Below are 20,566 nucleotides of genomic sequence, written 5' to 3' on the forward strand. Positions count from 1 at the left end.
CCCAGGTACTCATTTGAGGCCGAGTCGACCTAGGGGAGGCCCAAGACCGGTTCAGATAATCGTCACTGGTGTTGGCCGTGAGCGGGAATGGAACCTGGGTCGCCGGGTTTGTAGCGCAGTGCGCTAACCACGACGCTACCGTTCCCCAAATACACCACACTTACACACACACCCACACACACCGCACACACCACACACACCACACACGTGTACACACACACACGTGTACACACGCGCCAAGTTGAGTGCTTTTAAAATAAACATCACAGAGCTCGCAAAGTCTGTCGCTAGAACAGGGTCGATGAACCTGTGGCTCTGAAATATGGCTGAGAAACGTGTTTTATGCGCTACATCTAACAATATAGATAAATAACTAAAACATGTTTTATACGCTGCATCTCACAATATAGATACATAACTCAAAACGCGTTTGTTCCCTAATCCGTGCCCTTCTCTTTCTGTTTTCCAGTGTGTCAGTGTGTCACCAGAATGCATTTCTCTATTCTCCTTTGCATACATTTCAGCTCTTGTTAATTTGTCTTTGTCAGTGGGTTTTATGTCTAAGCAGGTATTAAAATATGAATGAAAGCCGTCCAATTTAAGCAGACTGATGTCCTGTTTTTCGTTATCAAATTCAGATTTTCAAAACCACTCCATCCTGTTCTCATTCACCTATTTCGTAATTTTAATCCCATTACACCTTCAACAATTGCCCAAGGCAGAGATTCAGTACGATTTAACTCCGTTTAGAAAACTGTAAGTATAGAAGTGCGGGGAAAAAAACTACTACATTTTATGGGATTTATAATTTACATTTTCTTTAGGGATCTATCCGGTAAAAATGTATTTATTTGCAAACGATGCAACGTGTTTTTTTATGCCAGGCATGTGTGAGCTCAGCAAGTAGTTTTTTTTAAAATGTCGGTTGAGCGACCTCACTCCCTCTGATATTCATTACATTTTCCCTTACTGCCCGTACTGTTTTTCATTACCTGTGAAAGTAACCTAATTTTTTCCCCCATTCACATACGCAGAGTGTTTCCATTAGTCTTTTATCGCTAAGTCTCGTAAAGTTTTACGTCCAAGAAAACAACACGGCGCACACCGCGGACAACGCTACCGCACTATACATCTTTAGCCTTAAATCTTTCTCTTTCCTTGTTTCTGAAACGAGAAACATTGAGCATTAATGTATTCCGAAATAAATGAGACACGTCACGCTCCACGCCCCGTCGGCCCCATGACGGCCCCGTGACGGCCGTGCCCTCCGCAGGGTGGCAGGCGGGATGCGGAGCGAGAGGAGGAGGGGGCGCGAGGAGAGGGCAGAGGAGCCGCACCTGAGCCCCATGAAGAGGAGGAAGGCGATGACGAGGGCCGCGAGGGAGATGCAGTGGCCCAGGTAGTTGATGATGAGCGCCACCTCGTAGTGGAAACTTTCCGTCTGTAATTACGACACGGAGAGGGTGGAAGGGAGGGGGGGGATTTTCATTTCATCAAGGAGCGGGCGTGATAATTGCTGTGGTTGAGGGACGTTGCCGCGCTGTGATGGTGAGCACCCTGGACTTGCGACCCAGAAGGTGTGCACGTGCACGCGCTGAACTTCCTTCAGCGCCGCACGCGGTCGACCGCGCTCATCCGCGGTGCGGGTTTGATTCGATCTCTCGGTGCGGCAGCTGAAACAACGGTGTACGCTTCTAAACAATGACAAAAGCCCCTGTTTCTGTCCACACCCGGCAGAATAAATGGGCACACCACAGTTAGCCAATCGCCAGGTGGCGTGTGGTGGGGTGTGTTGTGGGTAGTGTAGTGGGTAGTGTAGTGGTTAGCGCGCTGCGCTGCGAACCCGGCCACCCGAGTTCGATTCCCGATCATGGCCAACACCGGTGACAATTGTTTGGACCGGTCGTGGGCCTCCCCTAGGTCGACTCAGCCTCAAATGAGTACCTGATGTGGTGTAAACATCGCCACTCGGGAAACAAAGGCGGTCAGGCGTGGTGCTGGCCACCCACCCCCTTGTGTACCGTTCCGGCCTTCATAGGTGCTCGCTAACAGCACTTGCCCCTACAGTCTGTTGTGGGTACCCCTACCTCTCCCGAGGTGTTTGGCCAGCATTACAAAGCAGGCCACAACAGCTGCTAGAGCCGTCGAATGTTTGGGAGTGATCGCGAAGAACCAGCAGCAGACAGCCGTCAACCCCCACCACCGGCCCTCCCAACTTCCTCGGTGGTGCGTGAGCAATAGGGCAAGCAGACAGAGAGACGCGCGCGGACGCGGAGACACACGGCGACACGCAGACATGGGAACAGAAATGCACGAATGCACTCGATCACTGTTGGCCGAATTGTCACGGACTTTGGTACCGCTTGATTTTCTTGTTTTACATAAGATCAATAAAAAACTGAGGATCGTGGGTTCTCTCTCAGCAACAACACATGGATTCCTGCAGTCTCGAAAGCTTCAAATCAAAATTAAAGTGCCGTTTGTTGTCAAACCCGTGGAATCTAGGAGCACAGGTGGACCGATCTTAGGCGGTGGCTGTAGGAATATAAACGGCTTTCCTTCTGAAAAATGTTTTCTGGCAGGATAAAAAAAAAAGATTTAAAGGCATATGTTAAATAATGAAATAAAGAGCCACATGGATGTAACCGTCCCAGGAGGCACATTCCCTCGACTGCAATTCTTCAAGAGGTGCGCTGAGATGTGCCGGCAGATAAAAATGGGATGAGCAATTCTCAGGCTTACACTCGTATCCCTGCCTGCCAGTAATTTAGCGTCGTTTGGAGAGAGATCACCTTCACAGCCAGGTAAGAGCCCATTGCGACCAGATCCTTCATGTTCAACGGGGACCTCGACTTTAATAAGCAAAGCAAAAGGACGCATACCAACGTGGAAACAATGTAATGCAAAAATATCAATAGCAAAATGGCACTGCGCTGTTAAGAACAAATATGAAATAATAAGTGATGTATGTGAAAATGATTACTGTATTCCCTGGATTATACGGTGAATATTTATCCCTGTATTTTAAAGCATCTTAGCACGATTGGCTACGTATGTATACGATGAATGTTTGTTACGCAAGATTTGTTGAAGTTTATCGACACCGGACGCGCGTTTCGGGTTGCATCTTACTTTCCGGAGCATCTTGCTGAACCCACCCACACTGGGCGTCTGTGCACAAGAGCTCCCTAGCTGATTCTGATCTTACACTCTGGAGGATGCGGTCAATATGAAGTGTTAAGTCACGTGATAGACAGAAACTGCCCATTTATCCCTCAATCGTTGGGTGGTGGGGTTCAGTGGTGGACAACGCCTGTCAGATCACAACAAACACTCAAACTGTATGATAATTAAATTTCGATTTAAAACTTTCGTGACTGCAGGGATTCATCTTCTTGGTTCTTTCGGTAAAGTAACGTAGAAGGGAAATAATAAAATAATAATAAATAAAACATAATAAAATAAAACAATATAATAAAAAAATATAATAAAGTAAAATAATATAATAATATAATAGATTTATATAATAAAATAATATTGTATATTTTTTATTATGCTTTATTTTTATTACTTTATTATTTCCCTTCTACGTAACTTTACCGAAAGAACCAAGAAGATGTATGATAATTGTATTAAAGGAGGTTCCAATGGTGACTCAAACTGTACTTCATTTAGCACGTGCGGGCATGTGTGTTGGTCAGAAGCAAGTGTACCTTGTTTTCCACGATGGGCTTACACTCCGAGTAGTTTGAAATGAGCGCCCATGTCCCATTCTCCAGACACTCTCGGTATACGGTTCCTGCAACAACAACAACAACAACGATTACTAATGAATTGTAACTCTCAGGAAAGTCGTGGGTTGAGAAGATCGAAATGGCTCCGTCGTTTTTGCATTTCACACCAAAAAAAAAACGCCAAGTGCGGTTAAAAGAGAGTGAAATTCACACCAGAGGAAAGTTAGGGTTAAGCCAACACGGATGTAGCATGCAACTGTAAACACACACTTATTTCATTTGTTAAATGGGAATGTACAGAACCGTGAAAGGCGCGAGACAAAATGCAAGAAAAATTTAATTGAAATTAAATTCAGCAAATTAAATTACTGTGGTTAATGAGGCATAATTCCTTGTAAAAGGTTTCAGTTTCGTGTTTTTATCATCTTAACACCTGTTTTGTTGCCAGAAAAAAGGGGAAAACCTATTCTCATATTAAAATGGATTTAATGTTTCCCAACGCCAGACATTTCAGTGATGGCAACTTTCTCAAACAATGTATTTTGCATATTTACCTATTTGTAATTTAAATATCTAACGATAAACCCACTTTTCACACGACAAACCACGTGCTTCGCCCTCGGTTGCTGCTCATGTGTAAAATTATTAACATACAAAAGTAAATCTCCGAATTTCTATTAAAACGTCTTATCTTGCATTTGGAATGGGGAAAACGTATCTTGCCGAATACAATACAGTGATGAAATATTGCGGGCACTTACGATGATTAAATTACTTAAGTAGAATAACGTGTCTGTGTTGGTTGAGAAGACGAACAAATGACCGCCCCCCCCCCCCCCCCCCCGCGTGTGCTATTGCCAGCCTTGTTAAGGCACTCGCGAACGACACTCTGCCGACGCAGTCTATAAAAGCCAAGCAGAACGTCCGTCTCTTCTTTGGCAAGGCCAGACGAGCTCGGATCCGCTAACCGTAGCGGGAAGGAATCACGCAGCAAGGGGCCTCGGATATGGAGGCCATCCTCTTCGCCTTTGGATGCATTCTCTAATGTTGTAATGTTGTACTCTGACACAATGGTCATGTTTCTGTACGGTTCCTCTCTCCCACACTATTGTAAACAACACAAAAATGTTGGTCTCAGTGGAGCAGTGCACTGTGGTGAATGAAAGATCCCATGGCCTCATTACTTAACTCGTTGGATAAATTTTACTTTCATGAGAGCGCCAACATTTTGTATGTGTAAATGACGGAAAGAACCCATCACAACAGAATAATTAGCACACGCTGGACAATGAGATCTCTCCGCGCACACTCACCTCTGAGGATGAGATCACACGCTTTGATTATCTTATACACAATGCCCGGTACTGCATCATGTGCGTAAACACTGCCGGGGACAATTGTGAGACCGAGGAGCTGAATCGTGTGGCGTTTCTTTTCATGCTTTTGGTATAATTGTGGCGTTGGCCAGAATTCCGCAAAAAAGCAATTCTGTCCAATGCATGCAGCAGCAATTTGTGAGGCAGTGTTTCTCCTGACAAAGTGGACGCAGCTCAATTTTCCATGAAAATAGTCGTGTCCTGCTGTGGGACTGTTTCCGTCGCTCCACTTATATTTTCCAAGCTTCTGGCCCAGCGGTTGTTGTTTGATGCCTGTACGGCTGCAGTGCCATTGCAGACGCACGGCTGAATGGCCGCATAGCTGTACGTCCGTGCTGTCGACAAATTCCTCAGCAGTGCTACTCACACGCGACCACGTGAGCCACTTGCAGCCTCCGCTACATCATCCACGCAACACGACGACCACGGAGGAGTGGCCGTTCGCTTGACGAAAGCTGTTGCCTATCACCGCCGCTCCAGCCCAGCCAAGTTGCTCGTGCCAGGGTACACCAGTTGGAATTGGCTGACCAGAGCCGGCTAGTTCGGGGGGAGGCGGTGTCCTGTGCAATCCAGCACAGGCTGGGTGCTGTCAGACGTTTTCTGTTGGGTTATTGGAAAAATAATAAAAAGGTGGCACGATGTATGTTGAACTTCTTTCGCACCTGGCGTGTCCAACCTCACTAATTGGAGGTGCGGGATACGAGGAAGATGTCGGTGTTGAACGATAGGAAAGCGCATGCCGTTTGTAGCTTGCCACTTTCAACGACGTTGGAAAAATAAAAAAAAACAGTCGGTGGAATTTTTCGATTTAAAGCTTTCGTGACTGCAGGAATTCATCTTCTTGGTTCTTTCGGTAAAGTCACGTAGAATGGAAATAATAAAATAATAAAATAATAAAATAATAAAATAACCAAGAAGATGAGTCGGTGGAATGTTGATCGCATACCGTGAAGGTGCCCGTCTCCAACCAAGGCCAGAGCTGCTGGTGGTAACAGGTTGCAATGTTCTATTTCTGTTGCGTCAACACGAACAGGTATCTAATGATTATATATACGTGCTCGTGAAAAATATGTAATGCCTAAATATTTACATCTTTGGTTGGTGTTATTTGTATTTTGATCTTGATTTGAAGCTTTCCGTGACTGCAGGAATCCATACTCTCTGGTTCTTTCGATAAAGTGACGTGGAACAGAAGTTCCACTGCTGGATCGAAACGTCGTGATATATTATAATTTTTTGGTTTTATTGTTATATCTACGTGACTTTACAGAAAGAACCAAAGACTATTTGTATTTTGTTTCGCCTGAGTTATATGTTTCCCAACTGATTGGTTTTCTCAATAACCGGTGTAGATGTAATTGTATTTGTAGTTTGCAACAAAGCTTTTATTAGTCTATTCAATTCGATTTTTTTTGTAATACATTTTATGTCGCGTATGCCCGCGCTGTTGAAAGTAGCCTCTTATCTCGACACACACACAAAAACCTCGTCAAAATATCGTTGCCCTCCGAGAAAGAGATAGGAACACGCCGTCAGGATGTGCTCTGATTAAGTCCCCACGACACATCCCTCTGAATGTTGAGCACCTGTGTAAGTACAACGAGGAGGACGCGGTTTGTTTTCGCGGGGTACTTTTCTCGCAGCGCCCAGAGAACACTCGAGCATTGTTGCAATCAAGATGCGTTAAGCACACGATATAAATCCCTCGTAAAGGACGAAAGCAAGAGCGGAGAAGTTGGAGGGAGTGCAGAGCCCCCCACCCCCCAATTGATCCTGGAAGTGTTCCAGACAATCGAGGATCACCGTGCCCTGCCAATCCATGCTCACCTGGGACCCCTCCTTGACCGGGCGCGCAGCGTCAAAGAGCGCGCGTGACAGCGCACGTGTGCAGGCGATAAAGCGCCGACGCGTGCAGCGAAGAGGCGCGGACTCACTGTGAATCTCGTACCGCACGCCGTTGAAGAACTCCGGGCAAGGCCGAGACACCACCTGGCCGACCGGCGTGCTGGGCCAGCACGTCTCGATCTCGTCCAAGGTGCTGTTACAGACGGGGCCTGCGGGAGCGCACAGGCCAGGGCGCGCGCTTCAGGTGTACGTACGTACCTTGAACTTCTTTCGCACCGTACGTAGCCAAGACTGCGCTAATCGGAGGTTTGCGGGAAATCGGAAGTGGGGCGGCACCCGCGGTGGATGGGCTCTTTGTGGAATGATATTCGAGACGGCAGCCCCTTCGTGCCGTTCGGCGGGTCTGATCGCGCTCACGGTTTTTTTAGCTCAAGCGAGGGGGGGGGGGCGGTGGGGGGGGGGGGGGGGCACGTCTCACACGGAGCGTTCGCCCGGACCGGTGACTTTCACGCAACTTGCATTCCGCGGGCCGCAGCGCTGCCGAAATCAAGACGCAGGCCACCGCACCTCCCGGTGCTGTGAATTAGCATATCAATCAGGGGCGCTGTATTCAACCCGTACGCCCTGCTTTGCTTTGGTACAAATCTGGGCGGTGACACCCCCCCCCTCCCCCTGCAGATGGATTACCTCTGCCATCAAGCTTACAGCCACGGCGGCGACAAGATAGATTGGCCACTGATAAGCACGCGGACACCATTTTTCCATTTGTAAAAATGGTAATACTGTAAATATTTCCCAGCTAAGGCACGCACAAAGGCGGTGTGCCAAAAAGTCACATTTGCTCACCCTAGAAAAAGACAACTCGATTTTAATTCGACGAATGCAAGGTCCTTGACGGACGCAGACTCGCGTATGGCCGGGCAGGGGAGTTGTTTGGTGTCAGCTGGAGGCTTGCGGGGGATGAGCGAGCGCGTACCCGTGATATTGATCCCGTCGCTCAGGAACTCGCAGTCCTCGTCCACCTGCGACGAGATGGAGGATGCGGAGGTCCACAGCAGCTGCCAAACCAGAGAGAGAAAGAGAGAAAGATCGCAGTCATAAATCAGACACGGCAGAAAGGCCGCGACTATTATCGTTATGCACACGTGGCACGAACATGAAATGGTCCCCGTGAGACTTCCACACACCTGCTCGGGCAGGCGCACGTGAACACCGATGAGAGGAGGCGCGACTGTTCCGACGCCTCCGTGCACACAGACCGCTCGATTGTAACGCTTGTCATCAAGCGGCGAGGCATTGTTTTGGGCCGCTTGCTTTTACGGATGACGGATTTACGGAATAAGAATTTACAAAAACCGAGCCGTCTCGCCATTCAAAGCGGCGGTGACGGAACTTTCGACGTGGCGATACAATGATGAGATGACTCATTTTTGAGTCTGCGCTAGAACGGTGCAATTTCAGTCTCTCTATCATTCCCCTATTGTCCAACGACAGCTTACAGGTAACGCGAATCGTTCGCCACGAGCTGCTGGATTGAAGGCCTCCCCAAGTCGTCGCCATCTGGCACGACCGAGCAAGGCGCACGCGAGCTGATTCCATCGCTCCGTCACCCTGGCGGAAATTCCTCGTGGGTCTCCTCGCCTCCTGCGGGTTCCACTCCATCGTTCGTCTTGACCACCGGCCAATCATCCCTTTTGTCGCCCGATCTCGGATGCGCTTCTGCGGCCGTCTGGAACGCTCTTCCCTTCCGATATAACGACGCCACTGGAGCCACGCACTGTTAAATCATCATCTAGATTGCAAACTCATTTGTTTAAAACTGCTTTTTGTGTTTAGTTTGTTGTCATTACCCCTCGCATCTCCGGTTAACACGGTTGGCTACGTACGGTGTGAAATCAGTTCAACGTACATACGTACTGTACATACGTACATACATGTTGACGTGTTCTGCCCAAGCCCGATTTACGTGTTCTGCCCAAGCCCGATTTACTTTCCGAAACACTAAGTGCGATGACTTTAAGTTGCGCCGACGCAGACGCTGACAAGAGAAGATTCATAAACGGAGCAAAAGCTGAACGATGCACAAGGAGGCATGGAAGCGTGGAGAGGCGCGCGCCGGATATTACAATTTTGAGACACGTAGAGAATTATGGGATTAGGAAACCGGCCGCTTGTCACGGTTGGCTACTGATGGTGCGAACAAAGTTCGACATAGATACAATATAGGAATATAGGATGAGGGAATCATATGTCCTGAGCAGTTAATGTATACGATGAACACTTTCTTTTTTAGACACATTGCTATGTAGCTTTTCGTTATTAAGTTGAGGTTTCTAAAATAACTGTAACCTGAGAATAGGCCTTACCCTTTCTGGCAATAACAGAGTTGTGTTAAGATGTTAAAACACCAAACTGAAACCTTTTGCAAGGATCATCTTTCTGCATTAACCACAATACTTGTGGTGAGCGTGCAAACAAAAAACATGCTCTGGTAGAATTGTGTTGTTTTTTTGTTTGCATGTTCACCGCAGAGATGTGTGGTTAATGCAGACATGATTCCTTGCAAAAGGTTTCAGTTTGGTGTTTTAACATCTTAATACAACTGTTTTATTTCCAGACAGGGTAAAACCTATTCTTATTTTTTGACACTGGCAAGAGGGCCCCATGATGACTGCAACCTGTTTGTGCCCACGCATTTAAGTCGTCATTTCGGTCCTGGTCCACCCGTGATAACCGCCCCAGGTATGAATGCCCTCTACTCTGTAATCAACCATCGGTAGTAGATTGCATGACGGATACCACCTGGCTATGTGAAATGGTTCCGCTTGATTACAGCGGGGCCATGCTTCCCATTTGAAGCGAAGCTATCTCGCAGCAATGTGTTGACGTATGTATGTTGAAATTGTTTTTAAAATCCTTTATATTAAGTTCACTTGCTTGCTTGCTTGCACGCTTACGACCGTGCAAATCTTTCGGTCGTTTTTTAACCCACTTCCCGTGATCCAATCGAGCTGACATTTTGCACACAGACTCGTTGTGCATGACAATTTATTTTCGTGAAAAAATATTTCCAAAATTTTACACTTTTTAGGATTTTTTTTTCTATTTAATTACCAATTGCTTAATGGTGGCAGGCAATCATCTGACCCATAGGTGGCAGCCATCTCAAGCCAGAGGACGAGAGGACTCTAGCCGCCACGCATATAAAGGATTTATAGTGAAAAACTTTGTTTTTACGGGTTAATTTTTTAATCGTATGTAGCCAACCGTGCTAATAGGAGGTGCAGGCCTTTTTGTAGACAAATTAGACATCAGTCATTGTATTATTTATGGACTCTATTCCCGTCTAGCTGCAGTCGTATGGACGTATTGAACATGGACACGAACAGCCCTGGACGAAGCCGTCTCCACGCTTTGTCGTTCATGGGGGTTGTTTAACCATACTTCACCATTACGGTCATGTGCTGGTTGGTGAATGTGGAGAGAGTGGGGGCGGGGGGAGGAATCCGGGGATTGTTTCAGATAATCACTCACCGATGATGGTAGCCATTGCAGGGAATCGAACTCTGCTTGTCGCGATTGTGGTGCGGTGCACAAACCACTTGACAGCCACTCCACTCCACTATGCAAATGTTATACTGGTAACCTCCTGGTTACACCAGCCCACAGAGGATTATTGTGTCCGTCCGTCGTGCATCCAAAAATGGGAGGGGTGGGGCTGGGTGGAGAGGGGAGGGGTGGGTGGGGCTGGGTGGGGAGGGTGGGGAGGGGCTGGGTGGGGAGGGGCTGGTCACCCCGTGGTGCCCTTATAAAACTCAACGTTTAACCTACTCACGCCGGCTTGTGCCCGTCCTCATAGTCAGGCATATTTGCGGAATACACCACGCCGCCGTTGACTGACCGAGCAACCCAACGTTCCTACCAGCTATCTCCGCAGGAATGTGTTTCTGCCGTGTGGATCGAATGGCCTTCCCCGAAAATCTCCACGTTCAAGATCAAATGCAGGGATAAGTACGAGTTTACCACAGAGAAGGGTGCGTGGGGATTCAATGTGACCAACGCACCACGATTACAACAAAAGCTGTTGTCCTCAGGGAGCACGTTAAAGATAAGAGGCGGCGTTCCAATAGCACGTCACTTTCATAAGCCTGACACAGAAAAGCGATGGCTTTTAATGCCACCTCAACATTCTGAATGAGTAACCTTGCAATGTAGCACTGCTACATTGCAAGGTATATCCGAACACATTTTAAACAGAACAACAGCCCCTCTGCGACGTGCCACAGAAACCTGAATACTGCAATCGGTCACGAATCATTAAGCAATGACAAATCATTTCATTGCATACGCTGTATCGCTAAACGTTTATCCTCGTCCATCAGGGAAGATAGTGCTTCCTCTGTCTGCTGCTCGCACGGTGAGGGGCGTTGTGTGTGGGGGGGGGGGTGGTCACTGCTTCCCCTCTGCTGCTCACACTGTCTGAAGTAACGGATTTATTTATTGAGTGTTTTTTTTTTGTCAGCTGGCTACGATTGGGCAAGTTCGTAGCACCACCATGTTTCACCCAGACAGCCAGAGAGCACATACTTAGATATATATTGACTGCTATAAATAGAATTACATATATTTAAGAATGCACAAATGAAAAAAACCCCACAAATATACAATTAAGAAGGACTGAACTTTAAAAAAATACTTATGATTATCAATGATTTTCATTGTCTGGAACATCGTTCCAATATCGACCCAGGCTACTATTTAAATCCGAGACGGGGAAAAAGTCACAATGTCGGTAAAAGAAATGAACGCCATCTATCAGGCTGTATCCAAAATGTTAACAAACCCTGACATCAGATTCCCTTTAATTATACACACGTAGTCTTTCACGCCCAATATTATGATTCGTAATTGTTTTTTTGGGTTAAGTCGTGGACAGATCTCAACAGCTCAGAGCTCGAGACGTGAGCTCCTGGTAACCCGAGGATGCTGGATGTCATCTCCAGCGAAACGCCATTAGCCCTTTAAATGTTGTTAGATTCGTATCCAACAAACAACGCCGACGGTGCTGCTGATGCGGTGATAAATTTGCCACGTATGAATCACGTGACACTTTCATGAATGTGCTGCGTCGGGTGGAGGAGGGTTCATGACACATTTATTACACAACCCAAAAACCCAATTACCGTCTTTAGCTTGCATTCACTCTCATAGTTCAATGACGAAGACCCATTTAAATCCACTCAATAATGGATTTTGTTCAAGCTCCATTACCCCGCATTTTACATGCCATCTAGACACGGAGTTTTGTTTACTCACGATCTTATATTTCAATGTCAATTGCCCTTTGCAGGACAACGCTTGTATTTTCATTAGGCCGATGATGTTGCATTGATTCATTGGTTCTCAATCGGTTTGTTTAGAGGGGGGGTTATGCTCACGATGAACGTTTCAAATCGCACACGAGAGAATTCATTATTTCCAATTGGTGCAAATGATGCACTGATGCTACGTTTAAGCTAGCGGCACGGACAAAAATACGCGACCGAGACAAAATTAGGAACGCAAACTAGTGCGGTGAAAATGAATGAAAATGAGAATTGATTCTTCACTCGAAATTCATGCAACATCAATTTGTGAGAATGTATCAAATCAAGACAGTGGAGGCATGGGGCAGTGAATCGTTGTTCGCCAAAATCTCATTGATTTAATTTAATTTCCATCTCCTTGCCTGCTATGATTCGATATCTTTCACAGCTGCCGTTGTACTTGGGCTGGAATATAAAACGGAACTGAATTATCTTTAAGAACAGGCGTCCTGCCATTTCTTTTTTTAAATCACATATTTTACGGTGTGGAAGCTATTAGCCCGATGACATATCACAGGGATTATTACAGGCGAATGGAGGGAGGTGTATTCAGTGATCTGTCAATGGCTCTAAGTTCAATCAAATAGAAACAAAATGATGACAGGTCACCATGTCGTGCGTACGTGCATCCGGCAGGAAAATGCTTCAACACAATCCAAACTAAGTTCGTGTTTGCAGCCAATTTATCCATACCCTGCTGCGTATTACAATACGGCAAGTGAGAGAGCCTGTACAGGAACGGCGGACAACCCTCAGCCCGACCCAGGATGGGTTCTTGCAGAGTCTCGGACCGTACGTAGCCAGCCACGCTAATCGGAGGTGCGGGGGAAGGACAACAAACTAAACACAAAACGCTGTTCTAAAGAAATTCGTTTTCAATCGAGGTTTAAAAGTGCAAACCCTCAATTTCCAGATACATTTTCTGTGTGTGTGTGTTTTGGATGCCGTGAAAAGCCATTTCAAACCATCATCCATCTAGGGTCAATAAAACAAGTATCACTTTGTGAGGTAAGAAAAAGGTGATTGTCCTATAAAAAGACTCGCCCCCTTTCATCGAATTGCCGAATTTTGACCACTGACTCAGAGCTGTGAACAGGAGAATGAGCATTGTCTCGAGGATTACTTGATCAGCACATCAACGTTGACTCTGGCTTGGGTTAAGCAACAATTTCCACTGTCATATTCAGCATCCACTGCTTCCGATAGTGGCGCTCGCGGGGAGACAGCTTGACTTGCAAAATGAGTGTTGCAAGTTCAAATCCAGGGAAAGGCTCAGCTCGACTTCATTATCTTGCTCTGCGCGATAAAACAAGTAGTATTTCGTGGGAAGCTGATCGAGGCCATCCTACAAAAATCATGGAAATGTAGAATTGCCATGACTGTCTCACTGCCTCCTAGTCTCCATGCCAGCCGGTCTCCCTGCACCCTCCAATGGGAGACCGATCCAGCGTTGTAAATTCCACATTCCTACGGCAGGGGACAAATCTCTCCTCGGGGCATCCACTCCACAGGGCAACCTCCTGTGCCGGAGAGCAGCTGCGTTTGTTCGGCTGAGGCATTTGGAGTCTGCCGTGCGAGCGTGCTGTGGATGCGGCACAGGTGGCACTACATCCCAAGCAGCTGTCCTCCCTAAATAGACCTCACCTGGATATTGCACCCCGCCTACCCCCTGTGAATCCCAGAGTAAATAAATAACGTGTACAGCCACGCTTGTTCAATCACCAACGAGTGGAGTCGTGTTTGTCGCACAGGCAATATATCCTGCAGAGTGATGCCAGCATGTAGACTACAGGGACACGCGGTTTGCATAGACACACCAGTGATACTGCAGTCAAAGACGAGAAGACCACAATGCAGTGCTTCAGGAACTACTGGTGGTGGTTTGTCGCATAATGCGCAATGACTGAGCGCTTTTCTTGCACCACGTATCGGCTTTGTTCAATTTGACTTGTTGGTTCCTCGGCCAGTACAATGTTTCTGTTGTTATGATGATGAACTCTCTCGTGATTCACAAATTGTATTTCCGTGACGCCAACGCGTGGGACAGACCGCGCGTGCAGACAAGTGGCCTCCGGCGTGATCGACGACAACTCTGCTATGAAACACCCCCCCTGCTCTCACAAACCAGAATAACTCTAAAAAACAATGCACCTTTGGAATCTCTGGTGGAAAGTTACATTGACTCACGAGAGTCATGTTGTACGTGTGAGAGTTCGGGATGTGGTGGGGAGCGGTGGTGTAGCGGTTACGGCGCTGCGCTACGAACCCGGCGACCCGAGTTCGATTTCCGCTCACGGATAACACCAGTGACGATTGTCTGAACCGATCCTGGGTTTCCCCTAGGTCGACTCAGCCTCAAATGAGTACCCGGTGCGGTGTGTAAAAGCATCGCCACTGGGAAGACAAAGGCGGTCGGGCGTGGTGTTGACCACCCACCCCTCGTGTGCCGTGCTATCCTTCATAGGTGCTCGCGAACAGCACTTGCCCCAACATTCCCGGTCACGCCGTGTTCGTAGCGCAGCGTGCTAACCGCTACGCTACCGCTCCCGGTTAACGTGGATCTTTGTCTTTGATATCCCGGTCAACGTGTAATGTTTAGCCACGTTGATCAAGCGGCTCCAACCACGTGATGATGATGATGGTTGACCCGACGTTTGCATATTTACTGGGATGAAGGTGCGTCGTTGCGAGAGTGTGATGCACGGTCTCCGGCATCATGCACGTTGCATAAGTAACCGGTAAACGGCCTTTTGGCCGATTCCTATTCCTATTAAGCGTCGCACTCCATGGGAGGCAAATGACTTGGTTCACTGATGATGACTCTTTCTCTCTCTCTCATGTGTTCGTACAACAAAATTGGTGTTAAGATGTTAAAGCACCAACCGGAAAACTTTTATAAGGAATCATGTCTGCATTAACCACAATGCTTGTGGTCAGAATGCAAACAAAAAAACCTACTCTGATAATATATGCATTGTCTTTGAAACTGATTGGTCCACACCAGAGACAGCTTTCTTTTGAGCCTCGTCCTCTGGTCTAACACCGTTTGAGACGAGGCTCCAAATACCAATCAGTTTTAGAGACAATGCATATATTATCAGTGTGTTTATTTGTTTGATTCTGACCACAATCATTGTGGTTAATGCACCCAGGATTCCTTGTAAAAGGTTTCAGTTTGGTGTTTTAACATCTTAACACCTGTTTTGTTGCCAGAAAAATGGGGGAAACCTATTTGTCATATTTTGGTACTGGCAAGGGAGGTCCCATGATGTGTTCGTACAGTCAGTGTTTAGCGTGGGACTTAAGCAATATGCAACTCTGTGCTGACATTGTCTCTCCGATTGGAACCCATCAAAGCAACCGGCCTTCCCGTCGTTTATTTTTTGGGTGGGGGAGGGGGGAGGAAACACAATTTAAAAATTTTGGCGGTTTGGGATTTTTCTGGCTCGTATACGACTCTGTACAAGCCACATTTCAGCTCTTCTGGAATGTGTAGAACATTACAATCGACGTCCCTCGCTCGCGACCATCTATTTATAACTCCAGTAGCAAGACTCCAAAACTGCCGTGGTCCCATCGTAACAAAACAAACAAACCTACAAAACGCCTCCTCGTATTTTATCTCTCCAGATACATATTTCTATTGTACGTGGAATAAAATCAAAACAAATGACACTTCGATGTCGATACCGGTCCAGAGTTTTTGCTTCGCGTCAAAACCAAAAGCTGCTGCGTCAATCTGCTCCGACGAAGTCTGCGTGGTGGTGGCGGCTGCGACGACCATGGGATGTTGTCACAACGAACAAAAAAATAAAAAATAAATTATACTTGCGGAGAAAATACGAAAATGTGAAGGAGGAATTTGCGGGCTCATTCTCCACCACCCACCCACCCACCCGCACTCCATCGCACGCCGCTTAGCTCGTGAAAGGCTGTGGGTTCGCAAATCGTCCTGCGGAGTCCTACCGATGATTGGCCGCGGAGAGGAATCGAACTCATGTCCCCACGGCCGGCTCACGGCGGCAGCGGTGCGTGAACCACCCCGCTGCACCTCCCGACAGCGTTCTGCTGTGCACGTGACATTGATTGTCTTCCAAAGACATTGCTCTTGTGCGTGGTCAAATAATGTAGTCCCGCGATTTGTTTATGCTAGCATGCTGAAACATGGCAAAATGCTGCATGCGACAGTGTGGTAATGTGATTTATGTGGTTGTATTATTATACATGGTGTTTGGTTGTAAATGAAAAATTGCTGTATATGACAGTAAGTTGTGTATTGTTATGTGAGTCATTTATCCCAGTATGTAGTTGTCATTGGCATGATTATCATCAGCTCTTTCTGTATTACGATTGAATTTGATCTGGTCTTGAGAGTGTTGTTGTATATTTTCTGTACAGCGCTTCGAGACATTTTTACCCGCAGTATAAGGCACTTTAACTAATTAATTATCATACCTAAACGTTAGCGTGAGTCTCTGTGGCAATGTTGCACATGAGACACTGCTTGTAGGAGAGCGGTGGTGTAGCGGTTAGTGCCACGCTGCGCTACGAACCTGGCGATCCGGGTTCGATTCCCGCTCACGGCCAACACCAGTGACAATTATCTGAACTGGTCCTGGGCCTCTCCTAGGTCGACACAGCCTCAAATTACTACCCGTGTAATGTGTGAACATCGCCACAGGGAGACAAAGGCGGCCGGGCGTGGTATTGGCCACCCACCCTTCGTGCGTCGTTCCACCCTTTATAGGTGCTCGCTAACAGCACTTGCCCCTCGAGTATGTTAAGGCTATATGGGCGATCTTTGTCTTTGTATGATGGAGCCCGCATCGCATCTCACCTGCGTGAGAAGGACGAGGAGGAGAAGACGTCTCAGGGGACCGAGCGGTGACGACAGACCCCGTTCCATGTTCCCACCGGGGTCCTCACGGCTCCTCCTGGCTCCAGGTGGCTCCTGACGGCTCCTCCTGGCTCCACCTGTCTCCCGAGCGGCTTCACGTCCACGCTCTCTCCTCCTCCTACTGCTGCTGCTGCTCCCGCACTCGAGTGCCGCTGGTTCTCCCAGGTGCCGGTCCTCGAGGTGCAGCTCAAAGTCGGGTCAAGTAGGTGGAGCCAGGCACTCTCGCTCCTCGATCAGGCAGACAGACAGACGCGCACGTGGTCCTGTTGACTCAGCTGTTCCCCGTCGTTCTCAGGTGTGGTCTCGGTGTCGAGAGCAGACTCGCGGTTGTTCCTTCTGACCCCCCTTGCTCTTGGAAGTGGTCCTAAGGAGGCCCAGACTCGAGGCGCTTCTGGTCACAGAGGTCCGTTCTGCTCCGTGGTTGCGATCGTTATGGTGGCTGCCGGTCACGGCGATTCTTCGAACTCGGCGCTGGTTCCAGGCGACTCTTGACGCATCCGCGGGCACCGCGCGCGCGCTCCTCGCGGGAGACGCACGAGCGGCGGGAGCCCCCTGCTCATGACGGCGCAGGAGGGGAGGGGGCAGGGGGAAGTGGCTTGTGTGGGGGGGGGGTCTGTGGGGGAGTTGTGTGAGAGGGGGGGGAGTAAGGGGATGAAGAGGAGGAGCGCACCGCCCCTCGCACCGCCCCATGAATCCACCACCTCTCTCTCTCCCTCCCGTCCCCTCCACCTTCCACCTCCTCTCCCTCCATTATCTCGCTCTGCCTCTCTCTCTCTCTTCCTCCTCTGCTATCTATTCAACCCCCCCTACCCTCTCTCTCCATCTCCCTCCCTCCCCAAAAAATGTTATTTTGAAAATGTGCTGCCCTCATCTGCATTGCTTCGATGCCACCAGTGATGACGAGCGCTTTACTCGATGTTCGTGTGAGCACGGAGGAGACACTTTGAGAGAACGGAGGAGGGACTTTGACTTTCTTCGTTTTTGTCTGCACGACGAGAGAACCCACAAGGCGAATCGCGAGACGCGAAGCCGCCGCATTTAAAAGCCATTGATGCCGGAGGTGCAACCGATGACGAGGAAAGTGACGAAGACGCTCACAGGCAGATTCAGCAGCGCTGGTCCCTCCGGAAGCGCGCGGGCGCGTGTGTGTGCATGCGTGTGCGTGTGTGAGTGTGTGCGTGCGTGTTTGTGTGTGCGTGTGTGTGTGCGTGCGCACTTGTATGCGTGCGTGTGTGTGCGTGTGTGCGTGTATTCGTGTGTGTGCGTGTGTGTGCGTGTGTGTGTATGCGTGAATGTGTGCGTGCGTGTGTGCGTGCGTGTGTGCGTGTGTGTGCGCGCACTTGTGTGTGTGCGTGTGTTTGTGCTTATGTGTGTGTGCGTATGTGTGCGTGTGTGTGTATGTATGTATGCGTGCGTGCGCGTGTGTGTGTGTGCGTGTGTGGGCTGGACTCGCTAAAAGCTCACTGTTTGACGAATGCGCCGAGTGTTATTCACATTTTCATCAACGCTCCTTTGCGGCGGAGTGACCTTGCGTGATGTGAGTCAGCACGAGGGAGGCAGTGCCCTGCGTGTGTGCGCGCGTGTGCGTGTGTGCGCGCGTGTGCGCGTGTGTGCGTCTGCGTGTGCGCGTGTGCGTGTGTGCGCGTGTGCGCGTGTGCGTGTGTGTGTGCGCGTGTCTGCGTGTGTGTGGGGGAGCGATAGTGTAGCGGTTAGCGCTACGCTGCGCTACGTACCCGGCGACCCGGGTTCGATTTCCGCTCACGGCCAACACCGGTGACTATTATCTGAACCGGTCCTGGGCCTCCCCTTGGTCGATTCAGCCTCAAATTAGTACTTGGTGCGGTGTGAGGTAAACATCGCTACTGGGGAGACAAAGGCGGCCGGGCGTGGCGCTGGCCACCTACCGTTTTGGCCTTCATAAGGAGCTCGCTAACAGCACTTGCCTCAACAGTCTGTTAAGGCTATACGGGGGATCTTTGTCTTTGTTTGCGTGCGTGTGTGCGCGCGTGTGTGGGCGCGCGTGTGTGTACGTGCGTGTGTGTGCGTGCTTGTGTGTGCGTGCGTGTGTGTGCGTCTGTGTGTGTGTGCGTGCGTGTGTGTGCGCGTGTGTGCGCACGTGTGTGTGTGCCGTGTGTGTGTGTGAGCGCGTGTGTGTGCGCGCGTGTGTGTGCGCGTGTGTGTGCTCGTGCGTGTGTGTGCGCGCGCGTGTGTGTGCACGTGTGACTGCCCACTGTTGACTGCGGCGGTGGGATGTGCGGCTGGGGCGAGCTTTGTCCGTCTCAAAATCCCCACCGAGTCGACCCACCCGGTCTGAACACCCCAGTCCACGCGAAGCACCCAAACTCACGCACCCTTGATCAAGACCACCCCCCCCCCTCTCACCCGGAGAGCAAAGCCCTAACGGGTGGAAGTGAACGCGTGTGTTGGCTGTGAGCGTTGTGTTCCTCGCTAATTGAATTGAAATATTTTATACAAATGAGATGGACATTGACGTTAAATATTGACATCCGAATGTTTGCTGAAGCTGTTCGCAGAGATTTAAAAAAATTCATCTTCGAGGTTCAACGGCGATGCCTCTTGCAGGATACCATCCCTGGCCCCTTGACCTCCCACTATCGTCTCTCTCCGTCTGGATGTGACAGAACCATGGAACATTATTTCAAACTTGCGGAAGAGGGGAGGTGACCGTGGAGGCGATTAATTTACTGGACAAATAGCCTGCTCCTGCCTGCCGAATGTTATGAGGTTGCAGGGACAGCTTTCCCCTGCTGCTGCTGCTGTGTCACAACTAGGAATGGTGTTAGGGAAATAGAGCAGAGCCCCTGTGGAGTGATGGCGCAGTGGTTAGAGCATCGCGCTACGAACCCGGTGACCTGACTTCACATTCTCGGCACGGCCAACGTGAATCGTTCCCGGGTGCCCTCTACTCCACCAATCTGCACTGATCAACATGGTGACTTGTGGTCGAATAATCCTACGCCTGATATTATATAGTAGAGGCTTACATCCAGCGGTGCATGTATTGTGCGTTTAGTTTGTTGTCCTTCCCCCGCACCTCCGATTAGCACGGTTGGCTACGTACGGTGCGAAAAGAAGTCCAAGATACGTACAAATGGCTCTTCATTTTCATAATTAAAATGTATTCCGACCTCTGTTGTGAGGGCTTCACATGGCGCTCTAAATGACCGGCTGCAGAATCCTTTGATCAGTAGTAATCGTGCCTTCCACGAGTCATGCACCACGCCGTAATGAGCCATTCAGCAAATGTGCTGTGTTTCATGTGAGCATTTAATTTCCCTTAATCGTGACACTGCCAGTCAGGCAGTTTTCACACCTGATGATGATTGC

The 20,566-nt window shown here is 48.8% G+C and overlaps 1 protein-coding gene across 2 annotated transcripts in view; it reads right to left on the reverse strand.

Moving 5' to 3' along the window:
• LOC133345300 (corticotropin-releasing factor receptor 1-like) overlaps nt 1-17,819 on the reverse strand; it is a 34,698-nt gene extending 16,879 nt beyond the window's left edge. For both annotated transcript variants that reach the window (XM_061555937.1, XM_061555935.1), the window contains exons 1-5: nt 17,159-17,819; nt 7,932-8,013; nt 7,045-7,164; nt 3,714-3,799; nt 1,338-1,441 (exon numbers count right to left, since the gene is read on the reverse strand). In XM_061555937.1, the coding sequence (XP_061411921.1) occupies nt 1,338-1,441; nt 3,714-3,799; nt 7,045-7,164; nt 7,932-8,013; nt 17,159-17,227 (461 nt within the window). In that variant the 5' untranslated portion in view covers nt 17,228-17,819. The remainder of the gene's footprint in view (nt 1-1,337; nt 1,442-3,713; nt 3,800-7,044; nt 7,165-7,931; nt 8,014-17,158) is intronic.
• Nucleotides 17,820-20,566: the final 2,747 nt, after the last annotated feature.

Source organism: Lethenteron reissneri, chromosome 21 (assembly GCF_015708825.2).
Source record: "Lethenteron reissneri isolate LAM-NWPU_2019-01 chromosome 21, ASM1570882v1, whole genome shotgun sequence".
In the NCBI taxonomy this organism is placed as follows: domain Eukaryota; kingdom Metazoa; phylum Chordata; class Hyperoartia; order Petromyzontiformes; family Petromyzontidae; genus Lethenteron; species Lethenteron reissneri.